This window comes from Nerophis ophidion, linkage group LG12 (genome assembly GCF_033978795.1).
Source record: "Nerophis ophidion isolate RoL-2023_Sa linkage group LG12, RoL_Noph_v1.0, whole genome shotgun sequence".
Taxonomy (NCBI): Eukaryota; Metazoa; Chordata; class Actinopteri; order Syngnathiformes; family Syngnathidae; genus Nerophis; species Nerophis ophidion.
The window spans coordinates 30,373,292-30,390,791 of NC_084622.1; the positions used below are offsets into that span (position 1 = coordinate 30,373,292).

General features: G+C 41.6%; 2 protein-coding genes across 4 annotated transcripts in view; both read right to left on the minus strand.

Moving 5' to 3' along the window:
- kiaa0513 (KIAA0513 ortholog) overlaps window positions 1–614 on the minus strand; it is a 51,033-nt gene extending 50,419 nt beyond the window's left edge. For all 3 annotated transcript variants that reach the window (XM_061917347.1, XM_061917346.1, XM_061917345.1), the window contains exon 1: window positions 517–614. The gene's annotated coding sequence lies outside the window, so the exon portion shown is untranslated. The remainder of the gene's footprint in view (window positions 1–516) is intronic.
- A 1,532-nt stretch (window positions 615–2,146) lies between these two features.
- LOC133563291 (carboxylesterase 5A-like) overlaps window positions 2,147–17,500 on the minus strand; it is a 41,274-nt gene continuing 25,920 nt past the window's right edge. The window contains exons 10-13 of the mRNA XM_061917348.1: window positions 13,592–13,733; window positions 2,930–3,079; window positions 2,772–2,844; window positions 2,147–2,629 (exon numbers count right to left, since the gene is read on the minus strand). Coding sequence (XP_061773332.1) covers window positions 2,452–2,629; window positions 2,772–2,844; window positions 2,930–3,079; window positions 13,592–13,733 — 543 coding nt within the window. The 3' untranslated portion in view covers window positions 2,147–2,451. The remainder of the gene's footprint in view (window positions 2,630–2,771; window positions 2,845–2,929; window positions 3,080–13,591; window positions 13,734–17,500) is intronic.

Here is a 17,500-nt window from a genome sequence, read left to right on the forward strand (position 1 = left end):
GGCGTTTTAAGACCAAAACAACATATATTAGCAGAAAAAAGGACTCTTAATTGTCCGTTTTTAAACGCACCAAAAATAAGTGTTAATTATGCAACCAATAAAGATAACAGTATAAACATAAACACTTAAGTGGGACGTCATATGACAACATTGAAAGTCATAACTGTGCCTGAAAAGCAATTACTTAAACTGCCCGCAAGGCTGTTGACCAAAAAAAAACACAACTGACATTTCCTGGAGGGTTTCTGAAGGAAATATGATAAGCACCATTTTACGAAATGTACAAATAGCCATTTTACGCAATGTAGTTATAACTGTTATTTAGAGAGTCAAACACCGTTTAAACCGATTCATAATAAGACTACTGACAGGAAGCCTTGACAGCACGGCGCTCCTCTTAAACTGAAACCATTCAACTAAACGGACACGAAACGGAAACGCTGCTTTCCAACAGTTAGTATGGAAGTAGAGTATAATATATATAAAATATACGACATAAGGTAGAGATGTACGTACAAGTGGGAAGTCTTGATGGAGGAAAAGGGGGCTGCTCCTCCTCTGTCTGTTGCTGGCAGGACGACATCCGAAATGCGCATGCGCAAATATCAATGACGCAGGTGAACCCCGATGACGTCGTTCAGCGGTTCAACCAATCAGCTGTGCTGTCGTTGATTTACTCTAAAAATTAAGCTGCGCGTAGTGGCAGAACATGATTAGTATTCAAAATGTTACAACCACTAATGTAAGGTGTAAACATGTATTGGAAATTGCGCTGAAAAGACTACATTAACTCTGTTTTTCATCTGTGTTGGGATGGCAACTTGTCTTTCTGCCCGAGTGCACAGCTCCCCCCGTGACCCCGAAATGGACAAGCGGTAGAAAATGGATGGATGGATGGATGGATGGATGGATGGATACAGTATATCAGGGGTAGGGAACCTATGGCTCTAGAGCCAGATGTGGCTCTTTTGATGACTGCACCTGGCTCTCAGGTAAATATTAGCTGACATTGCTTAACACAGTAAGTAATGAATAATTCCGCTGGCAATCACAGTGTCAAAAATAACGTTCTAAATATGAAACATTCTCATGCATTTTAATCCATCCATCCAGTTTCTACCGCACCGGTTCAAGAAGTTGCATTAATGGTAAGAAGTATTTTATTTATTGTTGGTTAGCTTCAGAATAACAATGTTATTAAAAAGAATAACAGACTTATTATACTCTCAAAATGTTGGTCTTACTTAAAAATGCACGGATTTATGTTGTATTTAGTCTTAAAAAAAATTATATGGCTCTCACGGGAATATTTTTTAAAATATTTGGCTTGTATGGCTCTCTCAGCCAAAAAGGTTCCCGACCCCTGCAGTATATTATCAAGTGGACTCACCTAACACAAGTAGTTATTCTATTGTGCCCTCTAGTGGCCATTACACAGCACTGACAAATACACGTACCCTTAAATGCCGTTGTCTTTATTCATGTTGATTGATTGATTGATTGATTGATTGATTGATTGATTGATTGAGGCTTTTATTGATAGATTGCACAGTACAGTACATATTCCGTACAATTGACCGCTAAATGATAACACCCGAATAAGTGTTTCAACTCGTTTAAGTCGGGGTCCACGTTAATCAATTAATGGCTATCATTTGACTACAAATTTATGCTATTATTAAAACATATACACCGGGAAAACAAATACTAGATCAGTGGTTCTCAAATGGGGGTACGCGTACCCCTGGGGGGACCTGAAGGTAGGCCAAGGGGTACTAGAGATTTTTTCAAAATAGCAACATTTACAAAATCCTTTATAAATATATATATTGAATAATTATTCTACAAAATATGAATGTAAGAATACAACAATGCAATATTCAGTGTTGACGGCTAGATTTTTTGTGGACATGTTCCATAAATATTGATGTTAAAGATTTATTTTTTTGTGAAGAAATGTTTAGAATTAAGTTCATGAATCCAGATGGATGTCTATCACAATCCCCAAAGAGGGCACTTTAAGTTGATGATTACTTCTATGTGTAGAAGTATTTATTAATAATTAAATCACTTGTTTATATTTCAAAGAGTTTTTAGTTATTTTTATTTATTTTCTTCCAAATAGTTCAAGAAAGACCACTACAAATGAGCAATATTTTGCACTGTTATGCAATTTAATAAATCAGAAACTGGTGACATAGTGCTGTATTTTACTTCTTTATCTCTTTTTTTTCAACCAAAAATGCTTTGCTTTGATTAGGGGGTACTTGAATTAAAAAAAATGTTCACATGTTCACCTTGTCTTACCCATCACTGAAAAAATGTTGAGAACCACTGTACTAGATGACTGTCAGGCTCATGGAGACCACTAAAAAGGGGTAAAAACTAAACTGGTCTTTCAAGAAACAACCCTAGGCGTATCAGTACGTAAACACAAGCTTTTTTCTGCTTTCATCGTCCAGATTTGGCCGCTAGCATTTCCACTTTCTTGGGTAGGGTGACTGTTGCAAAATGGACTCTGTCCTCTCTCAGTTTCTGTCTCACCGACAGTTTCAGGTCGAAGGCCATGTACTCTTGCTTCTGCCTGTCGTACGGAGGCCAGGGGACCATCCCTGGACCATTGGGAGAGCTGGGGAGCAAATTTAAAATGCATTACATTTTGAGCCCATAATCCCTTAAGGCATTGCGTAATAATAATCAAAACACAATCAAAGGCATCAAATCAATAATAGCAAAAACATAGAGTTCTTTTTGTATCAGTTCTTACTCACCCACTCCGGACAAAATTGCCCCAGTATTTCATCATGGTTAAACAATGGCTATCATCCTCTTTGCTAAAATTGCCTGGAAATATGTCAGAGCATTCATTCATTTATTCATCTCAGCAAAGGAGCCTTACGGTGCTAGTAATATATAATATCCAACATACCAATAATTTTGACATCTCCACCCCAGAAACATCCTCCAAACACAAAGATGGCATCATCCCCGTGATCTGCCTTCACAAAAGTGGGCCTGGTGTGTTTGTACAAGTCAGCACGATAGCCAAACTCATACATGTAAACTGGAATACCCGCATCTAAACATGAAGAAGAATGTAAATACTCTACAACAAATGCATTGACAAAGTGAAAGGATAGTGTCATCGTCTGTATACATCAGAGGTACCTAAAAATGTGGTTCTAAAACCATCTCAGAAAAATGACTTGACTCTCCAAGGATCACCATAATGACCGGCATTAAAATACAATAGGTCTAAATATTGATTAAAAACATGGCACAAATATGTAATATGTTGACCTCTGTAACATTACACAGTTTGAACAGTAACATTGTGTTTGAATATTTAATTAAGTGATTCTTTGGCGTCAAACTAGTGCAGGTGTCGGCAACCCAAAATGTTGAAAGAGCCATATTGGACCAAAAATCCCAAACAAAAAAAATCTGTCTGGAGGCGCAAAAAGTGTAAAGTCTCATATAAGTGCTTTAATATATTTACCTACTATCAAAGGCTGACGCAAATCTTCGTTGACAGAAATGTTGCATTTTAATTTTTACTGTACACATTTTTGCAATATTGGAAATCGTTAGTAACAGGATGAGATAACTTTACATTACTGGCCCAGAATCGCCAATAGTATAAATGTGTGTGTCCATGTTTAAGGAAATGGCAGGCTGTCTTCTTCTAATGGATTTATTCCAATCTTTGCAAGCTGAGTAACATTCGCTGTAGTCTGGAGCAACATGGCACACAAACAACTATTAGAAATGCAGCCAATATTACATACAGATAATGTGTCTTGAGACATTCGAAAATATTAAATTAAACACACAGAGGACATAAGTAAACGAAATTAAATGAGCTAAAATGTACCTAGAAACGAGGCATAATGATGCAATATGTACATACAGCTAACCAAAATAATATGTTAGCATCAATTAGTTTACAGTCATGGATTGACAAAATAAGCACTCCAGCATATCAATAAAATCAACAAAGCTCACCTTTGTGCATTCACACACAGCATAAAATGTTTGGTGGACAAAATGAGACTGAAGAGTGCCATAATACATGTCTTTCTGTGGCAGCATCGGAGAAAATTATACATGTAAACAAATGACGATGAGTTCAAGGATCGCTTAAATTAGTAGGACAAAACAGTGCTTGTCAAATACTCTCATCAGTGAAGCATGTATAACACAAACAGTGGGATTTCTAACAAATAGGAAAGTTTGTGTCATGTTTGTTCTCCTACGGAATTTTTTTTTTTTTTCTTCATCTTTTTCCATGTACACACATTTCTGAAAGAGGTCCAGGGAGCCATTCAGGCGGTGGTAAAGAGCTGCATGCGACTCGAGTGGGACATGTACCACAGTTTGAGAATCACTGACCTAAAACATATTAGCTTATCTTTCCTCATTCCAGGTTTAAAAAACTTAATTTACTCATTCATAGTTGAACTGCAGCCAATCCCACCTGACACTCTGGTCTCCATTCAGTCAATACACAAGAAAATATAAACAAATATTAGTTTCCAGTTAACCTGACCTGCATAAAAACTGGAATATCCTAAACCCACGTCAGTGCAAGAAGAACAAGCACACTTCACGCAGAGAGGTGCAAACTGAAACTCCATTCAGTTTCAACTCTAAGCTTTTTGTGGCTCTAAACTATATTTTGCTTCTGGCCCCATTTTGGTGTTTAATATTACTAATGTAACACGCTAGGGCAGGGGTGTCAAACTCTGTTTCATTGAGGACCACATTGCAGTCATGGCTGCCCTCAGAGGGCCTCTTGTAACAGCAAACAGTATATGAATTTGCCTTGGCACCCACCGCTTCCCTGAACGGGACAAGCGGTAGAAAAATGGATGGATGGATGGATGGATACTTCATGCCTAGAGGCCTTTTGTAATTTTAAAAACTATATTTAGAAAGTCGTAGACAGTTTCGAATGCTCTAACTACGTAATTCTTACTCTGTGGTAATTTATTTACAAAACCCAAAACCAGTGACGTTGGCACGTTGTGTGAGTCGTAAATACAAACAGAATACAATGATTTGCGAATCCTTTTCAACCTACATTTAATTGAATAGACTGAAAAGACAAGATACTCAACGTTCGAACTGGAAAACTTTGTTATTTTTTGCAAATATTAGCTCATTTGTAATTTGATGCCTGCAACATGTTTAAAAAAAGCTGGCATAAGTGGCAAAAAAGACTGAGAAAGTTGAGGAATGTTCATCCAACACTTATTTGGAACATCCCACAGGTAAACAGGCTAATTGGGAACAGTTGGGTGCCATGATTGGGTATAAAAGCAGATTCCATGAAATGCTCAGTCGTTCACAAACAAGGATGGGGCGAGGGTCACAGTTTTAGAACAACATTTCTCAATGAACTATCGCAAGGAATTTAGGGATTTCACCATCTACGGTCCGTAATATCATCAAAAGTTTCAGAGAATCTACAGAAATCACTGCACGTAAGCAATGATATTACGGACTTTCAATTCCTCAAGCGGTACTGCATCAAAAACCGACATCAGTGTGTGAAGCATATTGCCACATGGGCTCAGGAACACTTCATAAAACCACTGTCAGTAACTACAGTTTGTCACTACATCTGTAAGTGCAAGTTAAAACTCTACTATGCAAAGCGAAAGCCATTCATCAACAACACCCAGACACTCCGCTGGCTTCGCTGGGGCCGACCTCATCTAAAATGGACTAATGCAAAGTGGAAAAGTGTTCTGTGATCTGACGAGTCCATATTTCAAATTGTTTTTGGGAACTGTGGATATCGTGTCCTCCGGAACATAGAGGAAAAGAACCATTCGGATTGTTCTAGGCACAAAGTTCAAAAGCCTGCATCTGTGATGGTATGGGGGTGTATTAGTGCCCAAGGCATGGGTAACATACACATCTGTGAAGGCACCATTAATGCTGAATGGTACATACAGGTTTTGGAGCAACATATGTTGTCATCCAAGCAACGTTATCATTGACACCCCTGCTTATTTTAGCAAGACAATGCCAAGACACATGTTACAACAGTGTGGCTTCATAGTAAAAGAGCGCAGGGACTAGACTGGTCTGCCTGTAGTCCAGACCTGTCTCCCATTGAAAATGTGTGGCGCATTATGAAGCGTAAAATACCACAACAGAGAGACCCCGGACTGTTGAACAACTTAAGCTGTACATCAAGCAAGAATGGGAAAGAATTCCACCTGAAAAGATTCAAAAATTGGTCTCCTCAGTTCCCAAACATTTACTGAGTGTTGTTAAAGGGAAAGGCCATTGTGGTATAGTCATACTAAGTGTAGTTACATATCATTCCGATAGGTGGCAGTAGCGTGTAGAATTACAGACTACCTGTTGTATGTACCAACGAAGAAGAGTTCTGGGTAAAGGAAGTAAACACTGCACGTCGTTGTCCGGCTCTCTCCTTCATGCTACCTTACAATACAACATATTGGCGACGAGGATAAAGTAAATAATGACCTTGCTCGGTATTTCGCCACCTCCGGCATTCTTACACAGCCGGGGTGTGCCTACCGTCCACTTTGATACGTGGATACGGATGTTTGACAACTACGTCTTAGCTCTCGCCGACAAGATGGAAGATAAAAGGAAGCGCGCCTTGCTAATACACACGGTCGGTACGGAGGCGCAACCTATTTTTTACACGCTGCCAGTTGATAGTGACTCTTATGAAGATGCTCTAAAAGCATTAAAAAAGTACTTTGTACCGAAGTTAAACGTCGTGGCGGAGAGAAACAAGTTCCGACAGAGATCTCAGAGGACCGGTGAGTCTACTACTGAGTTTGCAGCTTCCCTGCGTGAGCTCGTTGCTACGTGCGAGTTCGGCGCCCTTGCTGAAGACATGATGAGGGACCAGATTGTTGAAAAAACAAACAATGCTAGGATAAGAGAACGTTTACTGCTTGAGGACAATCTGACTTTGGAGAAAGCCATTACAATTTCATGTCAAATCGAACATGCTGTAGCTGGAGCTAAAGCGATGCTAACTACACACCACGAGGTACCAGCAGAAGTCGGCATGGTGCGTGGGGGGTCTACGTCACGCGGTGGGCGACACAGACGTCCACAGAGACCTTCATTCTCCGCTTCCCGCCCTCCTTCCAACGTGGTTGCTGCTGGTAAGAGTTGCTACCGGTGTGGTACAATAAACCACCTAACTAACGACCCCAAGTGCCCAGCAAGATCAGTTACATGCAGACAATGTAATAAAAAAGGACATTGTGCTAAAGTCTGTAAAGGCATGTCTGCATCCCATAACGTGGGGGAAGTGTCCACTACATCCACAGAGAATGTTGATACTGTTACAGTGCTACAAATTAATAAGACTGATGTGACCCAGTGTAATAAGCTGATGTGCTCCGTCTCCCTGGAGGCGTGCAGCGGTCCCACAATCACTCCGGCGTTTCCATCCTCCCTGAGCACATGTACAGAAAGTACTTCAGTCATGTGACTCTTTCAAAGCCCGAAAAGAGACTCACCACTTACACACAGAAACCAATACAAGTACTTGGTTGTTTGGAACTAAAGGTGACCTACGAGGCGAATAGTGCATCTACACGCATTCATGTAGTGCCAGCGGGTACACCCATATTGGGCATGGAGCTTTTCAATGCACTGCGTTTACGTATATCAGATAGGAAAGTGACTACCAGTAAAATACCACATACTACAAATGCTACTGTTCCAGTGCACTACACTGCTGTTGACATGGAGCCAGCTGTCAATACAGAGAGTACAGGTACAGTTAAAGGCTTCGTCCATAAAGTCAAGGTGAGACCTGATGTGCAGCCTGTGCAGATGAAGCTACGCCGTCTACCCTTCGCTGTACGTGAGCAAGTTTCAGAGGAGCTGCAGAGGTTGGAGAAAGATGGAGTGATTGAACGCATCGACTCCTCACCGAGAGTTTCACCCATTGTGGTAGTGAAACGGAAGTCCGGCCGGCTCACAATATGTGCTGATCTCCGTGAGCCTAACAAGGCAGTGGTCATTGATAGCCACCCCTTGCCACACATCGAGGAGGTGTTCCATGAGCTGCGAGGAGCACGCATGTTCTCATCCATTGACCTCGAAAACGCATATCATCAGGTACCACTCCACCCTGAGAGCAGAGACCTTACCAGCTTTATCACACATGATGGACTTTTTCGCTTTAGAAAGGTTCCATTCGGTCTTGCCTCGGCTCCTAGTGCATTCCAGCGAATCAATCAATCAATCAATGTTTATTTATATAGCCCCAAATCACAAATGTCTCAAAGGACTGCACAAATCATTACGACTACAACATCCTCGGAAGAACCCACAAAAGGGCAAGGAAAACTCACACCCAGTGGGCAGAGAGAATTCACATCCAGTGGGACGCCAGTAACAATGCTGACTATGAGAAACCTTGGAGAGGACCTCAGATGTGGGCAACCCCCCCTCTCTAGGGGACCGAAAGCAATGGATGTCGAGCGGGTCTAACATGATACTGTGAAAGTTCAATCCATAGTGGCTCCAACACAGCCGAGAGAGTTCAGTTCAAGCGGATCCAAGACAGCAGCGAGAGTCCCGTCCACAGGAAACCATCTCAAGCGGATCAGCAGCGTAGAGATGTCCCCAACCGATACAGGCGAGCGGTCCATCCTGGGTCCCGACGAGCGGTCCATCCTGGGTCTCGACTCTGGACAGCCAGTACTTCATCCATGGTCATCGGACCAGATACCCCTCCACAAGGGAGGGGGGGACATAGGAGAAAGAAAAGAAGCGGCAGATCAACTGGTCTAAAAAGGAGGTCTATTTAAAGGCTAGAGTATACAGATGAGTTTTAAGGTGAGACTTAAATGCTTCTACTGAGGTAGCATCTCGAACTGTTACCGGGAGGGCATTCCAGAGTACTGGAGCCCGAACGGAAAACGCTCTATAGCCCGCAGACTTTTTTTGGGCTCTAGGAATCCCTAATAAGCCGGAGTCTTATTGATGATGTCGCAGATCCTGTCTGGCCTGGATGGTGGGCAGTGTTACTTAGATGACATTGTAGTGTATGCCAACACCCCAGAGCTGCATGACAGAAGGCTAAAGGCTGTGCTGCACCGCCTACACAGCAGTGGCCTGAAGCTGATTATGGAAAAGTGTCTTTTCAGATTAACCGAACTGTTTTATTTAGGGCATGTTGTTTCTACTTCTGGTATCCGCCCTAACCCAGACCAAGTTGCTGCTATTGTGAAAGCTCCTGCTCCTGAGGATGCTACCGCCCTCCAATCCTTCCTGGGCCTCACCGGGTGGTATTCCAAGTTCATCTCCGGCTATGCTTCTGTGGTGGAGCCTCTCCGTGCTCTCCTGAGAGGGGACGCACTGTTCCAATGGACTGATACTGCACAACAGGCTTTTACCCGACTCAAAGAACTGATTGCTACACTTGCGCTGTTCGACTCCACTCTCCCAACACTAGTCACTACAGATGCCTGTGACTACGGCATAGGCGCTGTGCTTACACAAATGCACAGGGACGCCGAATTGACTGTTGCTTTTGCATCCAGAGCCCTTACTCCCAGTGAACGAAACTACTCCATCATTGAAAAAGAGGCTCTAGCCTGTGTGTGGGCAGCTGAGCAATGGCGTACTTACCTGTGGGGGAGACACTTTACCCTGCGCACGGATCACAGCCCTCTGACAACTCTCCTATCCACAAAAAGCTTCGGAAGAGCAGGCATGAGGATAGCGAGGTGGTCTGCCCGCCTCATGTGGTTTAACTACAGCGTGGAATACAAACCTGCCCGTGACAATGTTGTAGCGGACTGTCTGTCACGCCTACCCCTGCCTGTCCTTGACCAACTGGAGTTGGAGGAAGACACTATAGCGCTAGTGACTGTTGACCTTACCTCTCTTACAGCTGACCAGTTACGCACTGCCTACACAGACTGTCCTGTTTTACAGCAGGTCACCAAGCACATTCGCGAACGGTGGCCACACACTCCTAAGGGCCTGGACTCAGCCCTGTTACCTTATTACCGTGTACGTACTGAGTTGGCTGAGCTGGATGGCTACCTGGTACGTGGCACTCACCGTGTGGTGATTCCCTCAGCTCTTCAGTCACAACTTATACACCTGGCTCACAATGCTCACCAAGGTATAGTCAGAACCAAACAGAGACTGAGAGAACTCTACTGGTGGCCTGGAATGGACTCTGATGTTGAGACTGCCATCAAGTCGTGTGCCACCTGCTCCCAACATGACAAAACAGCAAAGACATGTGCTGCTCCTTGGCAACCTGTTGCCTTTCCCAATGCTGCGTGGGAAAAACCCGCTATGGACATAGTGGGTCCATTTCACTCTGCTTCTCCTGACTGCCGCTTTGCTATCACTTTAGTGGACTATTATAGCAAATGGCCAGAAGTGGCCTTCACATCAGATGTAACATCCAGTACCGTTATAACCTTCCTGTCCACCGTCTTCAGCCGTGAGGGTAACACCCTCGAGCTAGTCACTGACAACGGCTCCTCCTTTGTATCTGCTGAGTTTGAGGCTTACTTAGCGGCCCAAGGCATTACACACCGCCGCAGTTCTGTCTACTATCCTCAGAGCAACGGAGAGGTCGAGAGGTGGAACAGGGTGTTTAAAGACTGTCTCCAAACAGCTGACATTGAGGGTAAACCCTGGAAGCCCTTTGTCACTGATTTCCTTCTAACATACCGTGCCACTCCCCATGCAGTGACTCAAATATCTCCTGCTGAGCTTCAGCATGGCCGTCCTTTCCGCACAAACCTGAACATTAAAGGTCTCCCGCCGCCTCCTGCCTCTGCTCGGCGTGACACCTTGAAACGCACCGTGGCGCTGAAGCAAGCCAAAGTGAAAATATATACTGATGAGCGTCGAGGTGCACAGTCTCCTATATTCCGGCGTGGATCCTATGTTTGTGTTAGGCAGCCTGGGATCACAAAGAAGGGACACTTCAAATTCACACAGCCCTTCCAGGTCGTGGCTCAGAGAGGCCCTGCGACCTATGAACTGTCTGACGGTAGAGTATGGAATGCCATGCACCTGTCACCTGAGTCTGTCCCAGCCCCTGCTACACAAACACAGCCTGTGGTCCAGCCAGAGGATGTTTACACACCTTCTCCTGCTGCCCTGCCTCCTCCTGTTGCCCCGCCTGCTCGAGCATCTCCCATTCCCCAGCGGGGTCGCAGACGGATTCACCCTCCTGCTTGGCATGAGGACTATGTACCCTGAGTTTTTTTAGATTAGATTAGATTAGACGGCGTGGCGCAGTGGTAGAGTGGCCGTGCGCAACCCGAGGGTCCCTGGTTCAAATCCCACCTAGTACCAACCTCGTCACGTCCGTTGTGTCCTGAGCAAGACACTTCACCCTTGCTCCTGATGGGTGCTGGTTGGCGCCTTGAATGGCAGCTCCCTCCATCAGTGTGTGAATGGGTAAATGTGGAAGTAGTGTCAAAGCGCTTTGAGTACCTTGAAGGTAGAAAAGCGCTATACAAGTACAACCCATTTATTAGATAGTACTTTATTTATTCCGTCAGGAGAGTTCCTTCAGGAAAATTAAAATTTTCAGCACAATCCCATTCAAGTTTAGACAAACATTACAGGGAGACAGAACAGGATCGCTGACGGGTCTGCCGGCTTCCAGCGCCCGTTACAAAAAAGATGAGATAAAGGTAAACAAAGGGGGGGGGATGGGAGAACAAAAAAATAGAAGATTAAGATAAAATTAAAAAAAATCGGTTTTAGCCTGGGCCCTGGAGAGGAGGTGCAGACTGAGGCCAAGGGGAAAAAAAACAAAAAATACAACTCATAGCCATGGTACACATCCCTCTTCCATGTGTGTAAGAGGGAAACATCAAACATCAAAGAACACAGAGGACATTAAAGACATTAAAGCAGCAGATACAACCAGACACTTCTACATACAGCTATGAATAAAAAGTAAAAGAAACATATCCACTGTGGTGGCCTCTAGAGGGGCAAGTTGGGTGTGTAATAGATTGTTAATGATTGTTACATTTCCCATTTTCACCTTAAATTTTTACTGTTGCACTTTCACAGGTTTGGTTGTACTAGCAACAAAAGAAGAAAACAAATTGGTATTGAAATAGGTATTGAAAGAATTGAAGAAACCTATAAATATATTTTGTATAAGGTGAGAAAAAAGAAAGAGTTGAGATTTGAGAAAAGTCTTGTTTGACTGTTGGTTAATGTATTGTTAATTTGTTACAAAACAATCTGTGGAAATTGCACTGACATTCTGAAAAGCTATTTAAAGTACACAGTTGTAAATGCACTTTTGGTTAATTGTTTATATGCAATATCCCTAACATTATTTCATATGCTTTGAAAGATCATTTTAGTTAGTAGTCTAATGGTTTACAAGTCAGTACTGTTTACTTGAATTGCTCATTCAAAATATGGTTTATTGCAGGAATGCTGTTCTTAAAAGGCGGGATACGTGGTATAGTCATACTAAGTGTAGTTACATATCATTCCGATAGGTGGCAGTAGCGTGTAGAATTACAGACTACCTGTTGTATGTACCAACGAAGAAGAGTTCTGGGTGAAGGAAGTAAACACTGCACGTCGTTGTCCGACTCTCTCCTTCATGCTACCTTACAATACAACATCCATGTAACACAGTGGTAAAAATGCCCCTGTGCCAACTTTTTTGCAATTTGTTGCTGCCATTAAATTCTAAGTTAATGATTATTTGCAAAAAAAATGACGTTTCTCAGTTTGAACATTAAATATCTTGTCTTTGCAGTCTATTCAATTGAAGGTTGAAAAGGATTTGCATGTCATTGTATTTTGTTTTTTATTAAGAATTACACAACGTGCCAACGTCACTGGAGTTTACACGAGAGTTTACTGTATTTCTCTTTTTTTTTTTTTTGCTTACAGGTGCCTAAACGACCAACAAAAAACACAGTTAATGGGCAAAATCGCTGAAAAAATTGTTCTTTAAGAAATATCTATTTAAGAAAAAGGTTTAGCTACAATATAAAGTAAAATTGTAGGTTAGTTTGAAGAATACACCCTATATCTGTTTAGCTCGGTTGGTAGAGTGGCCGTGCCAGCAACTTGAGGGTTGCAGGTTCGATTCCCGCTTTCGCCATCCTAGTTAATGCCGTTGTGTCCTTGGGCAAGACACTTTACCCACCTGCTCCCAGTGCCACCCACACTGGTTTAAATGTAACTTAGATATTGGGTTTCACTATGTAAAGCGCTTTGAGTCACTAGAGAAAAGCGCAATAGAAATATAATTGATATATAATTCACTTCACTTCACTACAATGACGGGATTCAAATCAATGCTAAATTAACAAATATCTCTATGGGCTTTTGAATGGACGTGGCCACGATGCTGCCCAACTAAAATAACACCATGACAAAAGACATGCAGACTCACACCACTGAATAAAAGTAGCACAATGATCAGTTAACATTGCCACAATCATATTGTCCCTCCCCCTCAGTCGTTGGGGAACTAAAGAACCACAAAGAGTGCCATGGGTCGGCCCTGACTCCAACCCAAAACTGCAATTATGTATTTAAAAAATATTCTGACCTCTGTGGTAGTCGGCCACCTTTACGACTGGTAGTGTCATCAGGAGGTCTCCCATAAGTTCCGTAAATCTGTCCCTAATATCCTCCGGAGTCTTGGCAGTTTTCAGGTATTCGTCTGCAATAAGGCTGTTGGTTGAAGAGGCCTACAGATCAGAAACAGTGAGAGAATGTTGGCGCATTAGATTTGTTCTATTTTTCTTCACACATTAAACACAGATACCATATACAGTATATACAAAACAAATCTTACTGACAATATAAACATTTTGCTTTCCGAGGATCATCTGATATAACCACTGCTCTTTGGTTGTTTTCCGATTTTCCAAATTCCCGCTGGATATTAGGTAGGTAATCTTGCTGTCATAAAAAGGCGTACTGTTGACTTTTTGTTTTTACATCTTAACCAAATGGTAAACGCTGTTGATATTTGGACCTGTGACCTGTTTGTTTGTAAACAATGTGTGTGTATGAAAGGTCAGTGGGTTTCTGGGCTTCTGACAGACCATTGCATCTTTCATCCAGTGCTGCACAGATGTTTCTGGATTCTGAGTCATGGGGAAGGCAAAATAATTGTGAAACAATCTGCGAGAAAAGGTAATTGAACTGCATAAAACAGAAAAGGGATATCCAAGGAATTGACAATGCCAACAAGCTGTGTTCAAACGCTGATTAAGAGGTGGAAAATGAGAGATTCAGGTAGACCAGCAAAGATTTCCGCCACAACTGACATGAAAATTGTTTGAGATGCAAAAAAAAATCCACAAATAACTTCAGCTGAAATACAGGATTCTCTGAATAATTGTGGTGTGGCTGTTTCAAGATGCACAATAAGGAAGCACTTGAAGAAAAAGGGGCTGCATGGTCGAGTCGCCGGAAAGAAGCCATTTCTTTTTTTTTCTTTTTTTTTTTGTCCTGTCCAGCTTCTCAGGCAAATCATACAGTTGATGTAGTTGCCCATATCGGCTGTTCAGATTTACTTTACAAAAGAGAAGTGTAGGATACTTCTCTTGTTGCCTTATTTGAATTTGACTTTATTAAATGTATTTATATCATCATTTGGTGCAGCCGGGCCGGAGCAGGAGGGGATAGAAAGAGAAAAAAAGGAAGACAGAGGGGGAAATTGTGGGGATAAGAGGGGGATTAGACAGAGAGACAAAAACAACAACAGCAAATACAACAACAACAACAATAGAACAACACCAGCACATACAATATGTACAAATATGATCGAAAAAGTGATAGCAAATAAGCAGTTAGTGAAATAAATAATATAGTAATGACAATGAGCATTTTTACACTAAAACTGGAGCACTACAAATACCAATAGAAAAAGCGCTATTGATCATGAACAAAACCAATAGTTTACCTTTATTATCAACAATAAAGTTGTTCAAATGCAACAATACGTATACCTAATGATAGCTAGAAAGATAATAAAAAAATAAATAAATAAATGGAAAAAAAAAAAGAAGGAATACCGAAAGACGAAAGGGAAGAGCGAGAGGCAACCTATATTAATCTTGTAGATTGTTATAGTAACAATGATTTAAGCTCTGTCAATATGCCTTGTGTTACCCAGTTTACCCTAAGGCAACAACGTTGATAGATGTTTGATGAAACATGATTATGTGCATGAGAGTATGTATGTATATGTACTTGTATATGTACAGTATATGTATGTTTGTTTGTACAGTAAATGCATATGTACAGTATATGTATGTTTGTTTGTACAGTGAATGTATATGTACAGTATATGTATGTTTGTTTGTACAGTGAATGTATATGTACAGTATATGTATGTTTGTACCGTGAATGTGCGCGTGGATGGACGGACTTGGAGTATGTAGGTATGTAATGTATTTGTGTATGTATGTGGGAGCATAGGTACCAATGTATGGATGTTTGTATGTATGAATAACGGTGTGTGTGTGTGAGTATATGTGTGTTTGTATGTACAATATATTTGACCCCCAGTGTGCGTAGGAGCCAGAGTGCGGCCCCAGCCGCCCAGAGAGCCCAACCCAAACAGCAGGTGTGGCGCCCAGGGAACCAGGGACCACCCCCCCCCCACGCATCCAGGCCGGCCAGCGGCGGGAACCCCAGAGCCCGGCCCACCGCAACGCCCGGAAGAGCCGGCAGTAGGCCGCAGACAGATGCGCCCGGCAGAGGACAGGGCACGAGAGAAGCAGCGGACGGCCAGACCCCAAGCCAGCGAGAGAGAACCCCCCACACGGGCAGAAAGACGGGACGCCCCGCCCGGGGGAACCCAGAGACTCCCCGCAGCCGGACGGGAAGACCGCCCCCGCCCCACCAGCACTCTGGCCCCCCCCGACCATAACCCCACCCCCGGGGAGCACGGCGCGGCCCACACAAGGCCACCCCACCCGAGCCGGCCGCTACAGGACCACCCAGCGCAGGGCCGCGGGGACCACCCACCCCACCCACAGGGACCCCAACGATGGAGATGGAACAACCAGCAACCGCCCTGTCGAAGTCACCCCCTGAGGGAAGGGGAGAAAAGGAAAAAAATAAAAATAAAACAAAACAAACAAAAAACAATTTTTTTAATATATATATATATATATATCCCCCGCGACCCCAAAAGGGAATAAGCGGTAGAAAATGGATGGATGGATGGATATATATATTTATATATAATATATATACATATATTATATATATATATATATATATATATATATATATATATATATATATATATATATATATATATATATATATATATATATATATATATATGTATATGTATATATATATATATATATGTATATATATATGTATATATATATATATATATATATACATATATATATATATATATATATATATATATATATATATATATACGTACACACATACATCCACATAAATACATACACATCCACACATAAATACACACATAAATACACACACATACATACATATATGTATATATACACATACATACACACATACACATACATACACACACAGACACACATACATATATATACACACACACATACATACATATGCATACACACACATACACATATATACATACACATACATACATACATACACACATATATACATACATGCACACATACACATATATACATACACATACATACATATATATACCCACATAAATACACACATATATATACATACATGCACACATACACATGTATACATACATACATACATACATATACACACATACCTCCGCATACATATATACACAATTTTTTTTTTAAAATAAGATCACAGACAGGCTGACACACAACATCACTACCCCAGCAGCTGGCCAACTCGCAGCAACTCGGAATACCCTGCAGCACCAAGCTACCACAATGGATGAGGGGACTAGACCCAGCCGGGCCCAACCAAGAAGGACACCTGGAAGGAATGGATGGCTGGACCCAGGGGCCCGAGACATGCAGCCCGGATGCAGTAGCCTGAGGCGCCGACCCCAATTGACCAGCATGCCCAGAGCGTATCCCCAGAAATATACATACACATATATACATATATACATACATATATACATACACACACACATACATATACAACTATACACATCTGCATATATACATACACATACGCGCATATACCCATATTCATACATACACATACCGGCATACATATTATAAAGCTATATATATATATATATATATGTATATATATATATATATATATATATATATATATATATATATATATATATATATATATATATATATATACATATATATATGTATATATATACATATATATATATATATATATGTGTATATGTATATGCATACATGTATACATACATACATACATATATATATATATATATATATATATATATATATATATATATATATATACACACATACACATACGTATAAATACATAC